The 26213-nt window shown below is 37.0% G+C and overlaps 1 protein-coding gene across 2 annotated transcripts in view; it reads left to right on the forward strand.

Annotated features, from left to right (window-relative positions):
• Positions 1-1497: 1497 nt before the first annotated feature.
• Positions 1498-26213, forward strand: part of FAM151B (family with sequence similarity 151 member B) — a 35312-nt gene continuing 10596 nt past the window's right edge. The window contains exons 1-5 of one of the 2 annotated variants that reach the window (XR_011073078.1): positions 1498-1988; positions 10099-10224; positions 16305-16470; positions 20732-20949; positions 23072-23207. Coding sequence is in view for 1 of the 2 variants with exons in the window: in XM_068535583.1 (XP_068391684.1) it covers positions 1964-1988; positions 10099-10224; positions 16305-16470; positions 20732-20949; positions 23072-23207 (671 nt within the window). In the remaining variant the exon portion in view is untranslated. The remainder of the gene's footprint in view (positions 1989-10098; positions 10225-16304; positions 16471-20731; positions 20950-23071; positions 23208-26213) is intronic. The other variant, XM_068535583.1, reaches the window with a different exon arrangement.

Consider the following 26213-nt stretch of genomic DNA (forward strand, 5'->3'; position numbering starts at 1 on the left):
TACGGTTATCAATAGGCCATAAAAACTTTTGTACTGCAACTGAAACGATCTAGAACGTGAAAAGACAACCTGCAAAATGGAAGAAAATATTTGTAAATCATATATCTGTTATGGGACTTGTAGTCAGACTTTATAAAGAATTTTTACAATTCAACAAAACCTACACGAATAACCTAATTTTAAAAATGTGCAAACAATTTGAATAGACACTTCTCCAAAGAAAATATATAAAAAGCCAACAAGCACTTGGAAATATGTTCAACATTATTAGTCACTAGCGATATACAAATAACGACCACAATGAGATGTTGCTTCATATCCATTTGGATGGCTATAATTAAACAAACAAACAGATAATAACAAGTATTGGTGAGGATGTGGAGAAATTGGAACTCTCATACATTGCTGGTGGCAATGTAAAACGTTGTATGTAGCTGCTTTGCAAAACCGTTTGGCACTTCCTCAAAAAGTTAAACATAGAGTTACCATATGAACCAGCAATTCCACTCCTATGTATATACCCAAGAGAAATACAGCTGCATAATTCCACACAGAATTTGTACAAGAATGTTTATAGCAGCCAAAGTTCATTAGTAGCCAAAAAATGGAAACAATGCAATAGTCCATCCATTAATTGATGAATAGACAAATAAATGTGGTATATGCAAATAATGGAAATTTATTTGGCCACAAAAAAACTTTAATAAAGTACTGATACATGCTACAATATGAACCTTGCAAACATTATGCTAAGTGAAAGAAGCCAGTCACAAAACACTGTATAGTGTATGATCCCATTTAAATGAAATGTCCAGAATGGGCAAATCCATAGAGACAGAAAGTGGATTAGTGGTTCCTTAAGGTTGGGGAGAAAGGGAAGTGACTGCTTTGGATGATGTAAATGTTCTAAAATTGATGGTGTGCTGGTTGCACAATTCTATGACTACACTGCATTGTACCCTGTAAATGTATAACATTTTGTATCATTAGGAAATGCAGATCAAATTCAAGCCTATCAATTGTATATCTCAAGAAAGGTTTTCTTTTTAAGGTCAATGAAGTCATTAAAATTTAGTGTTTTCTGAAACTCAAGAAATCTTTTCGATTGAGCTTGAGAAAATCCAGAGAATACGGAAGCCTTATTGAAGACATATTGAAATAATTACAACTCGTCTGGAAAGACTTACGTATATTAAAATATGAAGAGTTGGGCGAGAAGGGCTGCCATTTGTGCTTTGTGTGAGGTGATGTATTGTCATCCTAATTTTACAACTGACGGATTGAGTGGTATTAGAGTTACAGAACCAGAATAGGGCAGTGCTGCATTGCTTATTCAAGTCAGTCTGACTCCACTGGCTCTTTTTCCAGGCCCAGCTTGGCTGTGGAAAGGAGTCAAGGAGGGCAAAGAAGGCAGTGGGTGGGAGAATCCAGTTGCTAGGAGTGTTTCTGAGTGAAAACCGGTAGAGAAGGCAAGAGGGGAACAGAAAACTTCCAACTTATCACTTCAGTCTCCTTATGCAGAAACGCTCATGTTTATGGAGACAGGATTTCATGTCATTTTTTAGGATGCTACTAAAATTAAAAAGAGAAAATATATCCAATTTGGAAATTCGTACCCCACAGCAGCAACTTGGCGTCTCAACCCAGCTTCTGTCTTCACTGACGCCGCGTTCTTCAGAACTACCCATTTCCTGACTACCTTTCAAAGGAGCAACGCGCGCGACACTAGGACGCGAAAACCATCCGGGAAGACGGCGGGCTGGCGAAACTCAAGCCGCCGCCTCTGCGCGTGCGCACCGCTCCTCGGCCCCTTCCGCCTCCGCCTCGGAAGCTCCTCCTAGGCGGCCGTCGGAGGCCACGGCGAGGTCTCTTCACTGTAGAGTCGGGTTTTCTCGCCACCTGTGACAGGTCTTCGGCGGCACCCACCGCTCAGCGCCTGCGCAGACTGAGGACCACGGTCACCATGACAGCGACCGCCGGGGCCCCTGGTAAGCGGGGCTCCCCAGGCTCCGGGGCTCCCCAGGCTCCGGGTCTGGGACGGTGCGCCACACAGTGGGCTTGCAGTGGACGTTTTCTCCGGCCCGCTGCCGGTAGTTGGGGGCCCTTTGAGAGACTCCTCTGGCTGTACTCCTTCCTCTTCTGGATCTCGTGGTCCGCGTTCTCTACGTGCTCCCAGAATCAAGCGGCCTAGAGCCTTGGTTCCCGGCGTGGGCGGTAAAGAAAAGCTTTTGGGGTGGCAAAGAATGGCAAGAATATTCTGACATTTTGTAAAGGAGTTTTTATGTTTGTTTTAAGAGCAGTTTTAGGTTCCTGGGAATTGAGCGGAAGACACAGTGATTCTCCATATACCCCCCTACGTGACATACGCATAAGTTCCCCATATCAGCCTCCCCCACTAGAGTGATACTTTTGTTACAGTTGTGAGCCTACACTGATGCATCGTAATTACCCAAAGTCCATACTTTACATTAGGGTTCCCTCTTGGTGGTGTACGGTCTGTGGGTTTAGACAAATGTATAATGAATGACACGTTCCATGGTAGGGTATCATACAAAATAGTTTGACCATCCTAAAAATCCTTTGTGCTCCACCGACTTATCCTCCTCCCCCCAACCCCTGACAACCACTGATCTTTTTACTGTCTCCATAGTTTTGTCTTTTCCAGAATGTCATGTAGTTGGAATTATACAGTATGTAGCCTTTTCACATTGGCTTTTTTTCACTTAGTAATATGCGTTTAAGCTTTCCCCGTGTCTTTTCATGGCTTGAGAGCTCATTCCTTTTTAGAGAGCAGTAATATTCTGTTGTCTTGGTGTACCACTGTTTATCCATTCACCTACTGAAGGATATCTTGGTTGCTTACAAGTTTCAACAATTATAAATAAAGCTGCTATAAACATAAGTGTGCAGGTTTTTGTTTGGACATGTTTTCAACTCCTTTGAGTAAATATCAAGGTGTATGATTGCCGGATTGTATGGTAGGAGTATGTTTAATTTTGTGAGGAACTGCCAAGCTCTCTTTTAAAGTGGCTGTACCATTTTGCATTCCCACCCACAATGAATAAGAGTTCCTGTTACTCCACATCCTCACCAGCATTTGATATATCAGTGTTCCGGATTTTGGCCATTTTAATAGGTGTGTAGTTATACCTTGTTGTTTTAATGTGTGTTTCTCTGATGACATGGATGTGGAACACCTTTTCATATACTTGCCATCCGTCTGTCTTCTTTGGTAAGGTGTCTGTTAAGGCCTTTGGTCCGTTTTTTAATGGGGTTGTTTTCTTATTGTTGAGTTTTAAGAGTTCTTTATATATTTAGGATAATAGTCCTTTATCATATGTGTCTTTTGCAAATATTTTCTCCCAGTCTGTAGCTTGTCTTTTCTTTCTCTTGATGTTACCTTTTGCAGAGCAGAAGTTTTTCATTTTAATGAAGTCCAGCTTATCCATTATTTCTTTCATGGATGGTGCCTTTGGTGTTGTATCTAAAAGGTCATTGCTGTGACGTGAGCGTAGATACAAAAATCTATGAAGGTCATGTAGATTTTCTCCTATATTATCTTCTAGGAGTTTTATCGTTTTGTATTTTACACTTAGGTCTATGATCCATATTGAGTTAATTTTTGTGAAGGTATGAGGTCTGTGTCTAGATTCCTTTTCTGGATGTGAACGTCCAGTTGTTCCAGCACCATTTGTTGAAAAAGCTGTCTTTGTTCCATTGTATTGCCTTTGTTCCTTCATCAAAGATCAGTTAACTCTATTTATGTGGGTCTATTTTGGGACTCTCTGTTCTGTTCCATTGATCTATTTGTCTGTTCTTTCACCAAAACCGCACTATCTTAATTACTGTAGCTTTATAGTAAGTTTTGATGTTGGATAGAGTCATCACTTCATTCTTCTCCTTCAATATTATGTTGACTATTCTGCGTTTTTCGCCCTCCACATACACTTTAGAATCAGTTAGTCGATATCCACAAAATAACTTGGTGGGATTTTGACTGGGATTGCTTGAATCTATAGATCAAGTTGGGAAGAACTAACATCTTGACAATATTGAGTCTTCCTATCCATGAACATGGACTGTCTCTCCATTTATTTATTCTTTGATTTCATTCATCAGAGTAGTTGTCCTCATGTTGATCTTGTACATATTTTGTTAGGTTTATACCTAAGTATTTTAGTTTTGTGGGTTTAATGTAAATGGTATTGTGTTTTCATTTCAAATTCCACGTTCAAGGCTGGTAAATAGGAAAGCAATTGACTCTTGTGTATTAAACTTGAATTCTTCAACCTTGCTATAATCACTTGTTAATTCCAGGAGTTTTGTGTTGATTCTTTTGGATTCTCTGCATAGACAACCATATCTTTGTGAACAAAGCAGTTTCATTTCTTCTTCCCAGTATGTACACCTTTGATTTCTTTTTGTTGTCTTAGTGCATTAGCTGGTACTTCCAGTATAATGTTGAAAAGGAGTGGCGAGGAGGGAGGAGTATTACTTTTTGAGATCTTGGTTGAAATGAAAGAAATGTGACATTTACCTGACCCATAATTTCAGCAGATGAAATGAGGAATAGTTTGAGCAGTCCTATTCCTCTTTGGCAATTGGGTGAGGATAGGAAATGTAGACAAAGTGATGTGGCCAAGCATTATTCCAGCTTTTTTTTATGCAGCCTTTAGAAGCTGGTAATTAGTGTGTCTCTGTTGTTTGACCTCAGAGTTAGAGGTGTTTTTTTTTTTCACTTTTTAAAAATTGAAGTATAGTTGATTATAGTATTGTGCCAATCTTTGCTGCACAGCAAAGTGACTCATTTATACACATATATACATTCTTTTTTTATATTATTTTCCATTATGGTTTATCCCAGGAGATTGCATATCGTTCCCTGTGCTATACAGTAGGACCTTGTTGTTTATCCATTCTAAATGTAATAGTTTGCATCTACCAACCCCAAACTCCCAGTCCATCCCTCTCCCTCCCCCCCTCCCCCTTGGCAACCACGAGTCTGATCTCTATGTCTGAGTCTGTTTCTGTTTTGTAGATAGGTTCATTTGTGCCATATTTTAGATTCCATGTATAAGTGATGTCATATGGTATTTGTCTTTCTCTTTCTGACTTTCTTCATTTAGTGTGATAATCTCTAGTTGCATCCATGTTGCTGCAAATGGCATTATTTCATTCTTCTTTTTAAAATATATATATTTATTTTTAATTTATTTTTTATTTTATTTTATTTTTGGCTGCGTTGGTCTTTGCTGCTGCACACAGGCTTTCTCTAGTTGCGGCCAGCAGGGGCCACTCTTTGTTGCGGTGCACGGGCTTCTCAGTGCAGTGGGTTCTCCTCCTGCGGAGCACGGGCTCCAGGCGCACGGGCTTCAGTAGTTGTGGTACAGGGGCTCAGTAGTTGCGGCTCATGGGCTCTAGAGCACAGGCTCAGTAGTTGTGGCACACGGGCTTAGTTGCTCCACGGCATGTGGGATCTTCCCGGACCAGGACTCGAACCCATGTCCTGTGCATTGGCAGGCAGATTCTTAACCACTGTGCCACCAGGGAAGCCCTATTTCGTTCTTTTTTTATGGATGAGTAGTATTCCATTGTATATATGTACCACATCTTCTTTATCCATTCATCTGTCAATGGACGTTTAGGTTGTTTCCATGTCTTGGCTATTGTAAATAGTGCTGCTATGAACATAGGGGTGCATGTATCTTTTTGAGTTATTGTTTTGTCTGGGTATATGCCCAGGAGTGGGATTGCTGGATCATGTAGTAATTCTGTTCTTAGTTTTCTGAGGAACCTCCATACTGCTGCACCAACTTATATTCCCACCAACAGTGTAAGAGGGTTCCCTTTTCTCTGTACCCTCTCCAGCACTTGTTATTTGTAGACTTTTAATGATGGCCATTCTGACTGGTGTGAGGTGGTACCTCATTGTAGTTTTGATTTGCATTTCTCTAATAATTAGTAACGTTGAGCATCTTTTCATGTGAGTACTGGCAATCTGTATGTCTTCTTTGGAGAAATGTCTGTTAAGGTCTTCTGCCCATTTTTTGATTGGGTTGTTCATTTTTTTGTTGTTGAGTTGTATGAGCTTTTTGTATATTTTGGATATTAAGCCCTTGTCAGTCGCATCATTTGCAAATATTTTCTCCCATTCCGTGGGTTGTCTTTTCACTTTTTTTTTTTTTTTATGGTTTCCTTTGCTGTGCAAAACAGTTAGAGGTGTTTTAAGCCAGGCAGTTCTACTCCAGAAGGTTACAGTATCTTTTACATAAACATAAGTGGTCACATCAGACAGTTTTGGTAATACATTCTTTTTTTTTTTTTTATAAATTTATTTATTTATTTTTGGCTGTGTTGGGTCTTTGTTGCTGTGCGTGGGCTTTCTCTAGTTGTGGCGAGCAGGGGCTACTCTTCATTGCGGTTTGCGGGCTTCTCATTGCGGTGGCTTCTCTTGTGGAGCACGGGCTCTAGGTGCGCGGGCTCAGTAGTTGTGGCTCGCCGGCTCTAGGGTGCAGGCTCAGTAGTTGTGGCGCACGGGCTTAATTGCTCCGTGGCATGTGGGATCTTCCCGGACCAGGGCTCAAACCCGTGTCCCCTGCGTTGGCAGGCGGATTCTTAACCACTGCACCACCAGGGAAGCCCCAATACATTCTTTTTTCAGTTTAAATTTTTTTCCTGATTGTAAACATAATACATGCTCATTATAGAACATTTATACAGTAAAGTATATTGAAATAGGAAAACAATTTACATAGTGCCCATATTCAGAGGTACCATTAGTTAACTTTTTGGTATATTTTCTGACAATCCTGACTTTTAAGAAAATATAGGGAATTCCCTGGTGGTCCAGTGATTAGGAGTCTGCACTTCCCCTGCAGGAAGCCTGGGTTTGATCCCTGGTGGGGGGAACTAAGATCCCATAAGCCGTGTGACATGGCCAAAAAAAAAATACATATAGTTAAGATTGTAGTATACATGCTACCATATACTGTGTTCTCGTTTTTGTTCTTCTCCCACTTTTTTTTTAAACATACAAACTAGTGTTTTAGAGCATTAGTTTTTAGTGGCTTAGAACAACACAAATTTATTATCTTATAATTCAGGCGGCCAGAAGTCTGAAATGGGTCTCAGCTAAAAATCAGTGTCGGCATGGCTGCATTCCTTCTAGAGGCTCTAGGGGAGAATCAGTGTCCTTGCCTTTTACTGTCCTCTAGAGACTGCTTGAATTCCTTGGCTCATGGTCTCATCCTCCATTTTCAAAGCAAGCAGTTGCTGGTCAAGTCTTTCTCACATTGCATCACACCGACACTGACTCTCCTGCCTTCCCTTTCACTTACAAGGATCTTATAAAATGCTTAATGTGATTAAATTAGGCTCACCTGGATAACCCAAGCTTAGAGTCAACTGATTAGCAACTTAAATTGTACATGTAACTTTAATTCGCCCTTGCTGTGTAACAACATATTCACAGTTTCCACAGATTAGGATATAGACATCCTGCGGGTGGGGTGGGGATCATTATTCTTCCTACTGCAGTACCTATACATATTGTTCTCCACCTTGCTTTTTTCTCGCTTAACATATCTTTGAGATTATTCTATATTACACGTATGGATCTGCCTCATTCTTTTTTTTTTTTTTTAAAGATTTATTTATTTATTAATTGATTGATTGTTATGTTGGGTCTTCGTTTCTGTGCTAGGGCTTTCTCTAGTTGCGGCAAGTGGGGGCCACTCTTCATCGCGGTGCGTGGGCCTCTTACTATCGTGGCCTCTCTTGTTGCGGAGCACAGGCTCCAGATGCGCAGGCTCAGCAGTTGTGGCTCACGGGCCTAGTTGCTCCGCGGCATGTGGGATCCTCCCAGACCAGGGCTCGAACCCGTGTCCCCTGCATTGGCAGGCAGATTCCCAACCACTGCGCCACCAGGGAAGCCCGATCTGCCTCATTCTTACTAATGGCTGCGTTGCGTTCCATTGCATGGATATACCATAATTTATTTAGTGAATTCACTGTTGCTGAATATTTAGGTTATTTTCACTCTTTTGCTGTTACAAACAATGCTGCAATAAATATCCTTATATCAAATGTGTCATTTCCTATATATTACAAGCATATCTGTCAATGGGATAAGTTTATGAAAGTGGAATTTCTGGGTCAAAGGGTAGATGTATTTTTCTTTTTTTTCTTTTTTTTAAACTTTTAAAAAATCTTTATCGAGATATAATTTTTATACCATACAATTCACTCATTTAAAGCATAGAATTCATTGGTTTTTAGTATATTCAGAGTTGTGTAACCATCACCACAGAAAGATGTAAAAATTAGGGGAGGTCACATATAAGAACTCTCTACTTTTTGCTCAGTTTTTTCTATAAACCTGAAACTGCTCCCACTAAAATTCTAAATTTTAAAAATTACAAGTAATTTTGCCTTTCTCCTAGCCCTATTTTCAGAATAACAGTTTACTTAAAATAGTGATAATACCCTAGATTATAGGTAATTAGAGTCTGAAATTCTGTGTATAAGAAAAGATATATACAGTTGTGGCTAAGTGTAAGGTACAGTTTCACCCATTAACTGGGCAAGGAGAACTTTTTGCGTCAAATGTTTTTAATTTCTGGAATCATGGTATTTTATTATTAATCTGCAAGTTACCCTTATAAAAATTTTGAATCCAGTGTGTTTAGTTGGAAGGTGTCAAGGATACATCTAGCATGCACTATTAACTAACATTTAGTTTTTGTATGGTAACATGCATGATTACCATTTCTGCGAGATTTTTGGCATATCTCAAAAACTTCATTTTTAACAGCCACATCAATTACGTATTTTATCATGAGGATATACTGTGATTTAATTTTTCCCATTGTTGGACATTTCTGTTTTAGCCAGTAGTTACTGTACCTTTTTAAGATGCCTAAGTTAAACATTTAAAAAATGATGGCCATGTATTTTCATCTGAGTCTGAAAGGTCTGTGAGTCTCTTGCCTATGCTAAAAAGGGGCATGTGTTTTGTATAGGAGACTGCTTGGATAGTGGATGCTACAGCTAACTGTTTAGTTTCTTTATTCTGTAGCCCAGTATGCAGAGTGGTTACTGAGTTCCATGCATGTTACTTAGAAGTTATTTTTATATGCCCCTCCATTCTCTTATCAAATTTTACTTTCTCTCAATGTCTTATCATCGGTTTATGATGGCCATTTTTAGGTTTTTAACTGTTGTTAGGTGGAATTAATAAACAAATAATTAAACGGAAGACATAATCTCATGCATAGGGAATTTGCAGCCATTCGGTAGCCACTTAAATGTTTAAACCAATGAACAAGAATTGGCGAGGTAAGATTATAGATACCTCTTTCACTGTTTTTCAGTCTTTTATCCTTCTTATATTGCGATATGGCATAATATGGAGTAGAACTGATTCAAGTATTTTAGTCTTGGTTAACTCACACATTTTAATGCCTAATTAAGAAAAAAATCTAGTCTGCCAAAAACTAGTCGATAGTTATGGGAATTACGTATATTTGTACATGCTAGATAAATCTGTAAATACTAACTCAGGATTTACTTAGTCACTCATGTAAGTGTTGTTGACATTTATAATTTGAAGGTGAATATGCTTAAATGTGTAATTTAAGATTCTAAATGGTTAATATAAATATAGAATGGAGCCTCAGGTGGAGAAGACAATTAAGTTCTACAAAATTTAGAAGTTTTTTAACACAGCATTGGCTTTATATACATTTTACTTATTTATGGGGCCAGGATTGGAGAAGATACCATGTGAAAATTCCTGCTTTAAAATATCTGCTTCTTACCAGTTTTTTTTTTTCTTCCTACATATTTCCTCACAGTTCTGAGGTTCAGACTATCCTATATGTTTACTAATTATTACTTACATCATAAATAGCATATTTATATATAAATATGTATTTTTATACTTGCCACATCTTAATACTTGTTCTTAATTTTTAAAAATCTTATATTTTCCCAGTTTTATTACTTTATTGTTCTCTATAAATATATGCTGTGCCCTTTTTTTATTAAAAAAATTTACCCTATAAAAACTTCTTTTTAATATAAATGCTGTTATTTTAGGATCTTGGAGTGAAAACATACTGGAATATTTTCTCAGAAATAACCAGATCACAACAGAAGATGGCGCCCAGATCATCTGGTATCATGCGGCTAACCACAAGGTGCAAGTGAATGAGGCACTGAGAAGTAAGTCATTAGTTACTTGTATTTACATTAGATTATAGATGAAGTCAACTCTTTTTAAAAAAAATATCTGGTCATATTTGCAGGTGCCAGAGACTTAGATGATTCAAGTGTAGATTCTTGGCTAACATAAACATTTTTGTAAAAGATCTCATTTTATTTACAAAATGAACAAGTTTCCATAATGGAAGAATTTTGTCATTTTCCAGAAGTGATTTACCGTTTCTATGCCTTATTTAAAACTCTCATATGTTACTACATTTGCTTATATATTGTAGTGATTTAGGTAAAATTTTTAAGATCAGGGTTGTATGTCGTACATACATATTTTTGTGTCTTTCCCAGTGTACTAAGGAGAAACTCAATAAATAGTTGTTGAATGGATGAATGAAGCCATTGAATACTAATTTATAATGCCTTGGGCAATATTTATGCCTAGGCTAGAAACCAAGCCTTTTGGTTTACTAACTCCATCTGTAATCAGATGATTACTATAGCAGTTTAGTTAGCCTTTTCCTATGAAGTACCCCTGTTGGCTGCAGCAGCTCAGGAGAATGAAAGCATATCACCAGAGGGGTAGGGCATAGCTTGAAGTGCCCTGTTCCAACAGGAAGAATTCCTTGTAACCTTGTGTTTTATTGTAAAAATTTACACATTTTTTGCATCTTAGTTATGTATCTGGATAATGTATCTAAATATGCATTTCTTTTATTGTAAAGATACTCTTTTATATTGCTTTTCTTTGTTCCTCAAAGGGAAGAACCTTGTCTTCTAATATCCCTAATACCTAAAACAGTGCCTAGCACATAGTAACCAAACAGTGATTATTTAATAAATAATTTTAGCAAAAGCGGTGCTTTGGGAAGATGTTGATTAGTGGCTGCCTGGAGCTGATAGGAATAGGGACTAGAGAGTAAATGCTAATGGGTACAGCGTTTCTTTCTGGGGTGACAAAATTTTTCTGGAATTAGGTGGTGGTGGTGATGGTTGCACAACTTTCTGAATATTCTGCAAACCATTGAATGGTACACTTTATTTATTTTATTTATTTATTTATTTGGTTGCATTGGGTCTTCATTGCTGTGCATGAGCTTTCTCTAGTTGCAGCAAGAGGGGGCTACTCTTCGTTGCAGTGCACGGGTTTCTCATTTTGGTGGCTTCTCTTGTTGCGGATCACGGGCTCTAGGCATGTGGGCTTCAGTAGTTGTGGCTCACGGGCTCTAGAGCGCAGGCTCAGTAGTCAGTGGCACACGGGCTTAGTTGCTTCGCGGCATGTGGGGTCTTCGCGGACCAGGGCTCGAACCCGTGTCCGCTGCATTGGCAGGCGGATTCTTAACCACTGCGCCACCAGGGAAGCCCTGAATGGTACACTTTAAAAGGATGATGTTATAGTATGTGAATTATATATCAATTTTTTTAAATGGAAAAAAGATAGGAATAATACAACTGTTATGTACAGACAATATGGTTGCATATGTAGTAAATCAGAAAGATTCTACAGATAAATGATTATAATTCATAGGTTAATTTAGACAGTCTGTCTTTTTTGACAGTATAAAATCAAAACAGAAAATAAATTTTATTTCTATATAACAACTAAAAATTTGGAAAAAATCTTAAAAATTTACAATTTGTAATAGTAAATGCAGAAGCCTCATACCTAGAAATAATTTAATTAACTATGGATCATTTACTTTTAGCCAAGTTTTAAAAATGACTAACGGAAGTCATTTCCAATTGCTGGAAGGCTGGTGTTGATGTGGGAATTTTTTATAGGTTACTTAGTTTTCAGATAATATCCTCTTTACCTTCTCTTAGGCAACAGGAGCCCCAAGTTTTATAGTTTGGGGGATGTTTTTCATCCAGTCCCTTTTCTCAGCTCTGGCTAGTCTTGCAATTTCTTTCTAGTCCAAAGGAAAGAAAACAGATTCCTGGAGACATGTATTTCATTGGTTTATCTTATTTCTCCCAGAATATTTAAATTTAGTACAACTGTTATTAATGAAGCTATTTCTATTTTGATTAACATGTGATACTGGATTTTCAACAATGTCTATGTTTTAAAAAAACAAAGTACAGGAGGAACAGTGTAAGAGTGCCATTTGGTGTTGCATTGTCAACACATCCGACCTCAGAATAGTCAAAATTGTTTAAAAAAGTTATTACATATAATGTAATTTTTTTGTTATAACATTTCTGCATGTAGATTTTTAAAAAATATATATTAAAAGAAACGCTGGTTAAAAAATTGAAATCATCAAGTCTTTTTGAGAATAAAAAATGTAGTTTTTTAAAAAAGACTTTGTAACATATTTAGGAAAAGTGTGACTATAGTCATCAACTAAATGTATTAAAAAGTATAATAAATTGCTGCATTAGAGCATGTAAACAGTATAGGCAAGATAGATAAGTTTAACTTCATTTCTATAAACATATTTCTTTGAGTTTTGTTTTGAGTGTGAGTAGCAACTATTTGGGATTTTCTTGTGCAGAAAATCAGAAAAAACAAAGCTGTTTTCTACTGTCTGGCTCTTGTCACAAGCTGGGGCTCCTGTGGTTGGAGTGATAATCTTGATGTGCAGACTTCCTCATCTGGCTCTCCCTGAGTTGGGAAATATGGTGACCAGGCAGTCTCCCAAAGCAGAAGCATTCCCTGACCTTCAGAAGGCTTCTACCCAAGGACCAGGGGTGGGAGAATAGGGAGAGAGGCTGGACAGCTCACAAACATGTCTCCAGGCCAGGCCTCCCTCTCTTCTGTATTAGTCTGTACAACTGCTTATTTGGTGTTTTCACTAAGAGAGTTCTCATGCATCACAAATTTAAATTATTCAAAATGAAATTCTTAATTATGTCTACTAACCTGTACTTCCTATGATCTTTGCTATCTCAGTAAATGGCACCATAATCCACATAGATTCTTTTGTTTGTTTGTTTGTTTGTTTTTGGCCATGCCACGCATCTCGCGGGATCTTAGTTCCTTGGCTAGGGCCCACGGCAGTGAAAGTGCCAAGTCCTAACCACTGGAATGCCAGGGAATTCCCCATGTATTCTTAAGCCAGAAATCTGGGAATCATCTATTCTTTGTTTTCTTTATTTCTTGCATCTGCTCTATTATCCAGACATTATAATTCTATTCCAAAATATATTTTGAATTAGTCCACATCTCTCCATCTCTGTTGTCATCATCCTAGTTCAAGCCACCATGATCTCTTGCCCCTACTGCTTAGCTTCCATTCTTACTCTTTTTTTTTATTATTATTTATTTATTTATGGCTGTATTGGGTCTTCGTTTCTTGTGCGAGGGCTTTCTCTAGTTGTGGCGAGCGGGGGCCACTCCTCATCACGGTGCTCCATTCTTTTTTTATTTTTTTATTTTTTAATTTTTATTTATTTATGGCTGTGTTGGGTCTTCGTTTCTGTGCGAGGGCTTTCTCTAGTTGTGGCAAGCGGGGGCCACTCTTCGTCGCGGTGCGTGGGCCTCTCACTGTCGCGGCCTCTCTTGTTGCGGAGCACAGGCTCCAGACGCGCAGGCTCAGTACTTGTGGCCCACGGGCCCAGTTGCTCCGCGGCATGTGGGATCTTCCCAGACTAGGGCTCGAACCCGTGTCCCCTGCATTGGCAGGCAGACTCTCAACCACTGCGCCACCAGGGAAGCCCCATTCTTATTCTTAAAAGAGACCTTCAGGAACATAATTTACATGGGACCTGAGACTCCTTGTCACTGCCATTTAGTGATTTTTTTTTCTATTCATGGGAAATGAATGGAGTTAATAAATGGAGACACTGACTATTACTGTTAAGGAATTCCAAGGCCTATATGCTCCTTTACAACCGCATTGATAGAGAAGATGGAATGCCTACATATATTGTGGTAAGTACCACTTTATTGAGAAGTCATGTTTGCTTAATTTTTATGAAATTAGACAGAAGCTTGACCTATTGCATCTCAAATATAACTCTGTTTAACTTTTTTTGAGAAACTGCAAGCTTTTCTGAAGCAGCTGCACCTTCTTACATTCCCACCAACAGAGTGGATGAGGTTTCTAATCTCCCCATGTCCTTGTCAACATTTGTTATTGTCTTTTTCATTATAGTCTTCCTAGTACTTGTGAATTGGTATCTCATTGTAGTTTAGATTTGCATTTCCCTGAAGGTTAATGATGTTGAGCATCTCTTCATATGCTTATTGGAAAATGGCTTATATATATGCAGCTGGGTAGCTTTTTCAGCCTATTTCCTGCCTATAGAAATTTGAGAGTTCATAGGCTTCTTTTCGTTTTGAACTGTCTCTCTCTTTTTTTTTTTTTTCAGGTCCAAGTGGATACAGCTCTATTAAAAACGTACTAGTCTTTCTATATAACAAATTATAAACCGTCCCTTTAATCAAAAACCTTATTGCCGGATCTCTTTGGAGTAGGCCTCTCTCTACTTGGTCTGCTAGTTAGGGTGCTATGGGATAACACCGTTAAGATTCTATAATGTTCTTTTGTCTAGCTATGTGGGTACCCAAGGCATCATCTTTCTGAAGTCTTAATAAAGGGTCTTGTAGCTGTATCCTTGGTTTGGTCTTGATCCCGAGGCCATGGTTTACTAACAGCATCCTGGATTTGACTTTTGACCTGAGGCTTTCTCCTGCTTTGAGAATCTTTTGCCAGCTGGAAAGAATGGTTTTATTTTCTAACTCAGCACAAGTCCTGAGTTGGAAATATTTCCTCTCTATGCTGCTTAAAATGTAAATAGTTAATTATTTAACTCAGCTCTTTCTTCCCATTCTTTATCATAGGAGCTAAAAGAAACCCCGTTGGCATTTTCAGCATTCTGCCTGGAAACCTCCTTAGCCAAATCCACAAATTTACTAGGCACCCTCTCTATCTTCCACCAGTTGCTACAAGTGCCAACGTTATCAAAAGTTTCACCACTAGTGAAAAGAATTTCCTCACTGCTCTTCTAACTTGCTTTAACAGTGCCTTCCTAGAATCTGCTGGATCCCAAAACCAGTGTCACAGGTTTCAGGTTTTTGTTATGGCAGGGCCCCACTTCCAGGTAGCTATTTATGTTTGTTTTCTCTTGCTGTGTAATAAACTACCCCCAAAACTTTGTGGCTTAAAATGACGATGATTTATCATTTTTCACGGTTTTGCGGCTCAGCTAGTGGTTCTTCTGTTGCATGTGGTATAGATTGGGAGCACTCATGTTGCTGCATTTGGCTGGGAGCGCAGCTGGGCCTGGAAATTCTAAAATGGCCTCACTCACGTGTCAGAGACCTTAATGCTATCTGTCGGGCAGGCAGTCTTAGTTTTCTTCCATGGGGCTTCTCTCTCTCCATGTGGTTTCTGAGTCTTCAGTAGTCTTACCTGAACTTCTTTACATGGTACCTGGCTTTCAAGAGGATGAAAGCAGAACCTGCCAGGCCTTTTAAGGGCTTGGCTTAGAACTGAGAGTTTTACTTCCACTACCTTCCACTGGTCAAAGCAAGTCACAAAACCAGCCCAGACTCAAGGGGAGGAGAAAGAGATGAGAGAGGCACGTACGTATGGGAGGAATTGTTGTCAGCCATCTTTGGAGTTAAGTCTCTCAGAGCCTGCTAAGCACACTCATACTAAGTGACTGGTGAAGCTCTTTACTCATTCCAGGGATGTGTGCTTTTAAATAGTAGCCAAGCTTTAGGTCAAGGAACTGAATCTATAACATACAATTTCAAACATAAACAATAAACATCTGTAGTTTCTAATTTGAGGAGTGAGAAGATAAAAGTACTATTTTTGTTCTCAGAAGCGTCAACAAATACTTATTAAGCCTCCCTTTGTATTCTCACTTTGCCATATACTGGGAAGAAATTAACTATTAGGACAACAGCTTGAGTGTGACCTAGGCAAAGGTATTGAACTCCTCACTGCCTATTTGCTCACGTGTAACAACTAAGTGCGACATGTAAGGCTTGACATAGTACCTGGCACTTAGTCTTTACTCAGTAAATTTTATTTTCTTTCCTTCCTTTTATCTTCCTCAAAAGGGTACTGAATATGCCATCTCCTACAGTCTCTATTTTATTAGCATCAACGTAAGTTCTTTTATTTGGACAGGTACTGCTCATATGATAGAGGCTGATGTCATTTTTCCAAGCGATGGATCAGAACATGGCCAGCCAATCATGGCTCATCCTCCTGAAACAAACAGTGATAATACTTTACAGGAATGGCTGGCTGAAGTTATAAAAAGCAATAAAGGCATCAAACTGGATTTTAAGAGGTATTTGTACAAACATGTTCAGTCTCCTAGTTGTTATAGAATAACAATATGGAAAAAAAATCAGTAACTTCATATATCTGTGCCTGACTAAATAACTTTATACTTTATCTAAACTGAAAGTGGAATTGCAAACTAATATCTTTCAGGAATGTACCAAAGACACACTGAGTTGTTTGCCAGAATTGTTTCTTGGGAACCCTTTAAGGCTAAAATTAAGTTAATTTTTATAAAGGAAGTTATCATAAGTGACCATTGGTAATAGTAGAATGGTAAATTTTAAAATACCACTTTCATTAAAAAGTAGTTCAAGAGAGAGATTTGGCAGTAGTTGGGGTAGTTAATGCATTTCCTACTTGATTAGTGTTATTATATTTGTGGAAGGGGAATTATCTAGAATTCTTTAATAACTGAAGAGTTTCTTAAAAATAATATTTTGGAAACATTGATAATGAAGAGAGCAAGATTAAGTGTTGTTTCTTTCCCTGTGGCTATCACGGAAAATTTTACTTCTGTGGTATTTTGGCAGTATAAAAATTATAGGGAAAGCCAGGAATTTATTGTGACACCATAAAAACTCACCATAAGGCCCATGAAGGCAACTGCTATGAAAATCTAGGATGTGTGGTAATCCTGCCTTATATTTGAACAATATTTTAAAATTGAATTATCTCAAGAAATTAATAAGGATTTGGAGCTCTTACTCACAGGGTTTTTAAGATTACTCTAATCAGTTGTTGTGGGCCTGAGTGTACCAGTCAACCTCTTTACACTGTTGGTGAATGAAAGCTGTTTCAAGATCTTAAAGCTTTTAGAGTGGTGAATGGTCCAACTCCATTTTCTCGACAAAGAAACTTAGTCCTAGAGAGGTTAAGTGACAATAGCTAAGCTTGAGAGCTGAGCTAGGACCAGATCCCAGGTTTCCTGGAGCCAGTCCAGTGTTCTCTGTACCGTGAAATAAAGCATTTAATCATTAATGCTTGGTGAGCCGAATTTTAGAGCTCCTTGCCTTTTCACGTGCTCAGGTTTTTTTTGATGTTTACTATTGCCCGTAGACTTGCTCTCTGTAATATATTCTTTGGCTCCTCACCAGTCAGACCAGCTCCTTCATTCCTAAACGCTAGCAGCTACCACTGAAAGGCTGTGCCATTAAAAAAAGAGTTTTGGTCATAACGTATTTGAAGGGGAATGAATTTAACTAACAATTATATAAGCACTTATTGTGTGTCAGACACTGTTCTAAGAGCATTAAATGTGTAAATTCATTTAGTCTTCATAACAATCCTAAGAAGTAGGTTATTCCTATTCTCATTTTCCAGATGAGGGAACAGAGGCAGAGAGGGGTAAGTAGCCTGCTTGTGGTCACGTAATCGGTAGGAGAGCTGCCAGCCTGGCTGAAGAGTTCACACTCTGAACCGGAACTCTGCACTACGTCTGTAAGAGTAGCTGAATGACCTAATAGTCAAATTTTAATAGTTCTTGTTTTGTGCCTCTGAGTTATTTTGTTTGTATACACGTAATAACTAAGTAATATATGATGATTTAAAATTTGTATCTGGAATTTTACCGTCGAATGTAATTTTAAATGGTTTATTATCATTTTAAGTATGATTTTTATTTTGTTAGCCCCAATTTCTAAACGAAGTTAATAGGAAAATAGGTACTGAGAAGTTTGACTTACCAAGTAACTTTTTAGAAAAAAAATCTATTCTATAAGAGCTAAGTTTATATTCTTCCCTGGAATTTCCTAAATAAGTACTACCAAAAAGAAATTTTAGGTAGTATACTGATTAGGACCCTCCTCTTCAAATGATCATTTTGGCAAACCTTTTGTCAGTTCTTTATGGGAAACTTAATACTAATACATGTAAGGATTGAGAATCCTTATTTTTAATTAGAATTACATGGAATTTATAGATTAATTGGGAACGAAGTGTAATTTTGCAATATTTATAATATTGAGTCTTCCAGGCTAGGAACATAGTATGTTATTCTTTGTAGTAAACATTGTATCTTGGGCTTCCCTGGTGGCGCAGTGGTTGAGAATCTGCCTGCTAACGCAGGGGACACGGGTTCGAGCCCTGGTCTGGGAAGATCCCACATGCCGCGGAGCAACTAGGCCCGTGAGCCACAACTACTGAGCCTGCGCGTCTGGAGCCTGTGCTCCGCAACAAGAGAGGCCACGATAGTGAGAGGCCCGCGCACCGCGATGAAGAGTGGCCCCCACTCGCCGCAACTAGAGAAAGCCCTCACACAGAAATGAAGACCCAACACAGCCAAAAATAAATAAATAAAAAAAAAAACAAAAAAACAAAAAAACATTGTATCTTGCTCTTGGGCAAAGTTCATCCTCAGTCTTTTTTTTTTTTTTTCCCAGAAATGTTATGGCTTTTCCTCCACATTTACTCTTCCAGAGGAATTTTATTAATTATTTTGTAAAGCTCCAGAAAGTTAAAACTACAACAAAAAGTTGTTTTCTTCTTAGTAAAGTTTTGTGTTTTTCTTAATATACGTTTTTTTTTTCTTATTTAAGTTTCTGGTAAGGGAAAATGACATTACTATAGTCTATATTAGTGAAAATTAAAATATTTACATATAAAACAGAATATGTACATTAAATTCTTATTTCATTATGTTCTGTGTCTTAGCTCTGTATGTCTAACTGTGCAGTGTTTTGCATGTAGTAGACACTTCATATATGCTGGTGGAATTTCAGTTTGGGAGAGAATATGCTGAGACTAGATATTATCAGATGGCGAACCATTGTTAAACAGCCTGATGTCAGCTTACTAAATTGAGAAAGCATAAGAAGCTTCCTCCCAAACGTAAACTGGAAATTACTGTTCAACCCAACCTCCACAGACACCAGATTTCTTAAGAAGTAAGAATCCTTTCTGGAAAAGGAGAGGAGACATGCGTGGATTAGTTCAAGGTTACCTCCCACTCCACCCATGAAGAGCAGAACCCCATGGGGACTTGGCTGCTGCTGTGGGACTTGCAGACAAGCAAGCTTTGGAGTAATAGATACAAGTTGATTGCTACTAAAAATGGGGGAATTTTGTAGGAAGTACAGCTGGCCAGATCTCAGAATTGTGGTTTTTAACACGGCATTGATACCATTCAAGGCAGAAAGCATTTGAGACAGAGAAATGACAGCATCTAAATTAGAGTCTGTAAGGTCTAGCATTAGAGTTTATCAATCCACTAAGATCTAGGGCCTCCATTTCAGGGGCATAAGAGTGAGAAAAAAGCAGTTTATTACATGGGAGCAGAGTGAAAGAGAGGCTGGTTTCCTCTGGTTTTAGTGAACAGTATCCTTGCTCACTAATAAATATGACCCTATAAATAATGAAGTTATCAGTTTCTGCTCTTAAAGTAGGAGGCCCAAAAGGAGTGAGGTGAAGAGTGGTAGAAGCATAGGCAGAAGGACTCCAATCCATTAAGAAGAAAAATGGAAATGTGAGGAGAGGTGCTGAATGTTCTCGCTTCCAGTATCCGTCTCCCAGATTCTTAGCCTCCCATCGCTGTATTCACTAAAAGCTAATTTTCTTAGAAATGAACGTAGGCCTTAAAGGTTCAGAAGACATTCAGAATTATAAGTAGTGTAGCTTTCCAATAAAGTTTGTGTATGTATTTTTAATCAGTAAAAATTATGTAGGCTGATTAAAATCTTATTGTTTCAAGATATATGTGTCCGTTAGAAAAGATGTAGGGAAGTAAAAAGACTGAAGCTGCTTTTTACTTTAAAAGTAACTAAAATATAGTTGTCTCTTGTTTCCAGGAAAGGTGTTTACAATAAAGGAAAAAATGAAGTTTATAAAAGCTTTAAAGAAATGTTATAATTTTACACTTGGCAATCATTTTTAGCAATGTGTTTATGTGTCCAGACTCACACAAGTATGCATGAAGGAAAAGAGGCCCTTTTCTCCAAGGTCATGAGCTGGTATTAGAGACATGTAGTGTCATTATTCATACATTTATTCATACATTATTCATACATATTTCATTATTCATACATATCATTATTCATACATTTATAGACCCTTTTAGGTACCTTCATGAATAGTAAGTATAAATCAGCATTTTAAGATATGGCACATGTTAGCTTTCCCCTCTAGTGCTATCTGCTCTTTGATTTTGTTTAATTCAGGCATTATGGTATTATACTTTTATTATGAATTTGACAACATTAAAGCCACCAGTCTAAAAGAACTTTTTACTTTTACTTTAGGAATATATCTCATTGACAACAAATTGTTTTTAGTCTGGCAGCTGTAGAACCATCCATGATGCTCTTGGAAAATGTGAAGAGGCATCTGAAGCGTCCAGTGTGGATTAATGCTGATATTCTTCCTGGTCCAAATGGAAATAGCAGAGTAGTGGATGCAAAACCTTTTATAGACACTGTGACATCCTTCTTTCCAGATGTGACATTTTCCCTAGGTTGGACAACAGGATGGCATCCTGAGAAAGTCAATGAAGGTGATAATTTTTTAAATGTATTCCTTTTTGGTCAAATTAAAATATACTCAAATATAAAAATAATACCTTTAATACAAAACCAAAAACACATTCTACAAAATCTAAGAGCCTAATGGAGAGAAAGGTCTGGCCCTAAAGATGTGTGTATGACTCTTCCTTCTGTTATTTCAGATAGATACTCATTCATTGGTGACATTCTGTCGCCAAGCTTGCATGGAAAATATTTATTTGCAAGGTCTAGAATAACCAAAGCTGCCTCTTTACATACACAAACGAATCCTGAATTGGTCTCTTTGAACTTATAGAACATTCTATACTCTTTTCTTCTTTCCTTTTACTTTGGAGCAAACTCCCTATGTCAGATAGAAGATAGAGAAGTGGTAATTAAAACTTTCCAAGTAATGTGAGGCCAGAAGTCGGTGGGTGTATGGTTGAACAGCACAGATTCTGTTCCCTAGACATTAGAAGGAGCTCCAAATGTAGGCTGCTGGAACCTTGGTGCCCTTAAGCTCTCTTTGGCTAGACAGGGGGTATATGAGGCCATGAGACTCTCTCTTCTAGGCTGGATTTCTTCTTTCTCTTTATGTACTCTTACAGATGGACCTGATATTCAGCTTCTTTCTCCTGGCTGAAACTTACTACGCTATTTGGATTCATCTCTCTATTTATTCATACATTCCTAGGTAGTGATTTTCCAGTAAACAGCCATTAAGCAAACAGATGCTCTGGGACACCTGAACACATGGTAAAAATAATTAACCAAGAAGTTATTTAGAGCCAGTGGAGATGTTAGCCTTTATCTTGTGTTCAGGGCATTCTTTTTACTTATTTGCTACTATTGTTTTTAGATGTAAAGTTTTAAAATCTAACATGAGGTTAGAGTAACTGCTATCTGGTGAGTAGTGACATTTAGGTTATAACCCCCTGGACCAACAACTGATGTGATTGAGAAAAAAATAATATGCTTTAAATTTGTTCTATTTTAATTTTCTAATCATTTTAATTTTTATTAGTTTCAGTAAAGAATATAGCATATAATTCAGAGTGTTTAAAGAAGGTAAACTGGAAACAATTTAATAGCCTCCATACTGATTCTAATCTTTTAGTCACGGTTTAGTCTAACTCTGGCTTTAATCTCAGGCTTGAACCGAGTTAAACCATATCTGAGTCTTTAAGTTAATGTTGGTGTTGAATGTTTCCAGGCTGCTTTTCCCCCACTGGCCTCTGGTCGTTACCAACATGTGTTTTATCCTCCCTTACTTCTTCTGCTACAAAATTTAGAAAAGAGTTTATAAGTTTTTAAGTAATGTAAGTATAGCTTCTGTTAGCAACCCCTTTTTCTAATTAAAAAGATATAATTTTCCAGATTTTAAAGGAAAGCAGACCTTTCCCTTCTTTCATGAGGCATTTAGCTGCTAAACTAATGTATTCACATAGGCTTTTTGTAAATTGTTCCTTTACTGACCAGTACTTTTTACAACCTATGGATACTTTTGATAGAGTGTAGGGGCTATTTTTAAAATATAGATTTTTTTCTGAAGCTGTTTATAAACAGGCAGATATGTTTTCCACAATGTCTAAACATGATTTAAAACATAAAACACATATATAAAAGTCAATTTTAACACTATTTCTATTTTAGATAAAATGTGTAAGTAATTTGGACTAGACCCCCACCCCCCAAAAAAAACTGAAGTTAATTATTACTTAAACAGCTAGTAAATACTCTTTCTTTCTCTCGGAAAAGAAAACTTAACAACAAGCGGAAGATCTAAGTTTATCGAGAATATTAATGATGCAGAGCCTTAGAATCTTTAACGTAAATATAATGTCAGAATTTCCTTTTTTGTACTTGAGAGATTAATAAATTCCTTTCTAATGTTTTAATTTTTTGTTTATTGCTCTAGGTCACTTGTGACATGACTTTAGATTTAATTTTTTATCTACATTTTCCACTCAAAATTTTTTCTTGCATTAAGTGGTATTTTAATTTCTCTGAATCCAAATGGAAATGTTTATGAATTACCTATGAATTTACCTATTCACATGTAATTGAGTTTTTTACTTAATTGACTTGTAGGACTTTGGTTAGAAAAGTTAAATATCTTTCTTTTCATTTCAGGTTACAGTTGGATAATGGTGAAAGAGATGGAATATATATGTAATGAACTAAATCAGCTTGTAACATTTCCTGTCAGAGCAGCATTAGTCAGGCAGTCTTGTTCTCAGTTACTTTGGCTGTTAAAGCAATCAAACAGGTACGTGTAAGTTTTACAATATAGTGTGTGCATGTGAGTGTGTGTGAGAGACAGAAAGAAGATGGAAACTGATTATGTAAAGACAATGTGTGTGAGAGAAAGAGACAGAGAATGAACACTGATTCTGTAAGTGCTCGGACTTCCTCACTGGAATGAAGATCCTTGATGAACCTTAACATCATGTCTTTCACCTCTATTCTTCACAAAAGCTTTTGCACATAGTAGGTGCCCAGTAAATGTTTGTCATTTTTTTCATTATGTTATACATTCACAAAAAGTTATAAGTGGGTAAAATAATTTCCCTTTGAATTCTGTCATAATTCCAGAAGTCTTTCCCATATAAAAGTTTTATTTATTTATTTATTTTTTTAATTTTTTTTTTTTTTTGGCCGTGCGGCTTGTGGGATCTTAGTTCCCTGACCAGGGATTGAACCTCGACCCTCGGCAGTGAAAGCACCAAGCCCTTACCACTGGACCGCCAGGGAATTCCCAAAATTTTATTATTTTAATATGTAATAAAAATTGGTTGGGCCATATATTAAATATTATAAAGCTACAGATATTGAAATCGTTTTGATACTGTCTTTTCAGTAGACTAGTCAATAGAACAGCAGGGAATGTCCAGAAATAAACCCAGCTCTATCATGGAACTTAGAACAGGAAAAAGCTGGTATTTCAGATCATTGGAGCAAAAGTTCAATAACTTGTGTTGGGACAACAGGCCAACATTGGAGGAAAAACAAAGTTAACATCTTTCCTTAATCCTTCCTCCAAAATAAATTCCAGATGAATTAAAGACTTGAACAACAAACATTAAATGCATAAAAAAACCACAAGTGATGATTCTTTTTTTATATAGTTTCAGAATGGAGAAGACCCTTCTTAGTAAGGCGCAAAACCCAGAAGCTATAAAAGGAAAGTTTGATACATTTGAATACATAAAAATAGGTTCTGGTAAAACTATCCTCAACACATAGGTCAAATAGTTGTAAAGAATTCTGACAAATAAAGAATGATCACAAATCATCCAGAAAAAAGACCCTGTTTGATAATTCACTATATTGTAGAGAGTAAGGAAGCATATACTCAAACATTAAAGAAGTATCCACATTCCTGTGGGTATTGAGTTTTTACTAAATGCTTTTTTCAGTTTCTATGAAAATAACCGTATTTTCTCCCTTTATCTATTAATAAAATAAATTTTATTAATATCTTATATATTGAACCATCCACACATTTACAGAATAAACCCCACTTGATCAGAATTTATCATTCTTTTAATGTACTGCTGAATTTTATTGCTAATATTTTAGTTAGGATTTCAGCATTTGAAAGTGAGATTGGTTTGTAGTTTTTTTTTCTTTCTCAGTTTTAGGTATCAATATCATGGATATTTCATTAAAAAAACTAGGGACCTTTCTTTCTTTTTACATTTTCTGGGATGTTAAAAGTAACATTCAAATGAGGCCTGTACCTGAGTTTTCATAAACTCAACATTGAAACCGTCTAAACCTGGTGCTTTGGGGAAAGCTTAACTTATACATCTTTTCTGTTTCTTACATGGTAAATGGTTGATTTTCTGTATGGTAGCCAATTTTAATATATTGTATTTTCCTAGAAAATTGTTTATCTCACCCAAGTTTTAAGATTTATTTACACACAGATGATTAAAATAGTTTTCTTTTGGCTTCTTCTGGGTCTCTAAAATAATTTCCTTATTTTGTTTATCTGAGTTTTCTCCCTTGTGTCTTGATTAAACTAGAAAATGATTTCTCTCTCTTTTTTTTGAAAATGAACTCTTGGATTATTTATTTTTCTGGTTTATGGTTTACTAATTTCTGCTTTTTATCTTTTAAAGTTCTTTTCATGTAGTTTCTTCTAATTTCTTGAGTTAGATGCTTATTTTCATTTTTTATATTTATTAATATATTTATATTTATTAACATAAATATTTAAGACTACACTTTTTTCTCTGACCACTGCTGTAGCTGTATCTTATTGTTTCTTATGTGTAGGTTTTCATCACTGTTAATTTATAAATATTCTGCAATTGTGGTTTTTTCTCCTTTGTCTCAAAAGTTGTTTTAAGAGAAAATTTTTTAGGCACTGAGATAGTAGAATTATTTTATTTTGGATTGGTTAATAGTTTTCTAGGTTTATTGTATAGTAATCAGATAATGTCTATATTATTTCTACTTCGTAGACTTTATTAAGGTTTTATTAATGGTTTGATATATGGATATTTGTATGAGTTCATGTATTTTATGAGGATATAGTTTGGCTGTTATAACAGAAACCTAAATTAACAATAGCTTAAACTTAAGTTTGTTTCTGTCTCACATAACTGGAAAAGCATAAATAGGCCAGGGCGGATTTGATGCCTTCACAGTGTCAGGGACCCAAAATCCTTCTGTCTTGGTACTTGTTTTCCTTAGGATATTGACCTCATCTATATGGTCAGATTGATTACTGCCATGTCTGAGTTTTAGTTGGTAGGATGGAGGGAAAAAGAGGCTCAGGGCCTGTCCCTGTTCTTCAAGGGCATTGGACACACTCATTGGCTTGCACACACTCATTGGCTTTAAGTTAGTCATATGCCTATACCTAGCTGCAGGGGAAGCTGGGATATGTAGCTATTATTCTGTACAGTCTTATGCCTAGTTAGAATTCAGGGGATTGCTATAAGACAGAAAGGAGACTGGATATTAGAATAAAACTACTAGTTTCTGTGACAGGTTAATAACATACATTATTAGTTACGTGATTTAAGTCGTTCGTGCCTTACTCTTTGCTTTTAAAAATATTTTTAATGTAATTCTTTGAATAAGTAATATAATCACACGGTTTAAAAACCAATGAACAGATTTATACTGTGAAAAGCCTTTCTCCCATTCACCCAGTCCTGCCCAACCTCACAAACCACAGTTGGCAGTTTCTTGTTCAACCACATTAGTAGTTTCTTTATGCATATAAAAGTGAATACAAGTATAGATTCTTATTTTCCCT

Source organism: Eschrichtius robustus, chromosome 2 (assembly GCF_028021215.1).
Source record: "Eschrichtius robustus isolate mEscRob2 chromosome 2, mEscRob2.pri, whole genome shotgun sequence".
NCBI lineage: Eukaryota > Metazoa > Chordata > Mammalia > Artiodactyla > Eschrichtiidae > Eschrichtius > Eschrichtius robustus.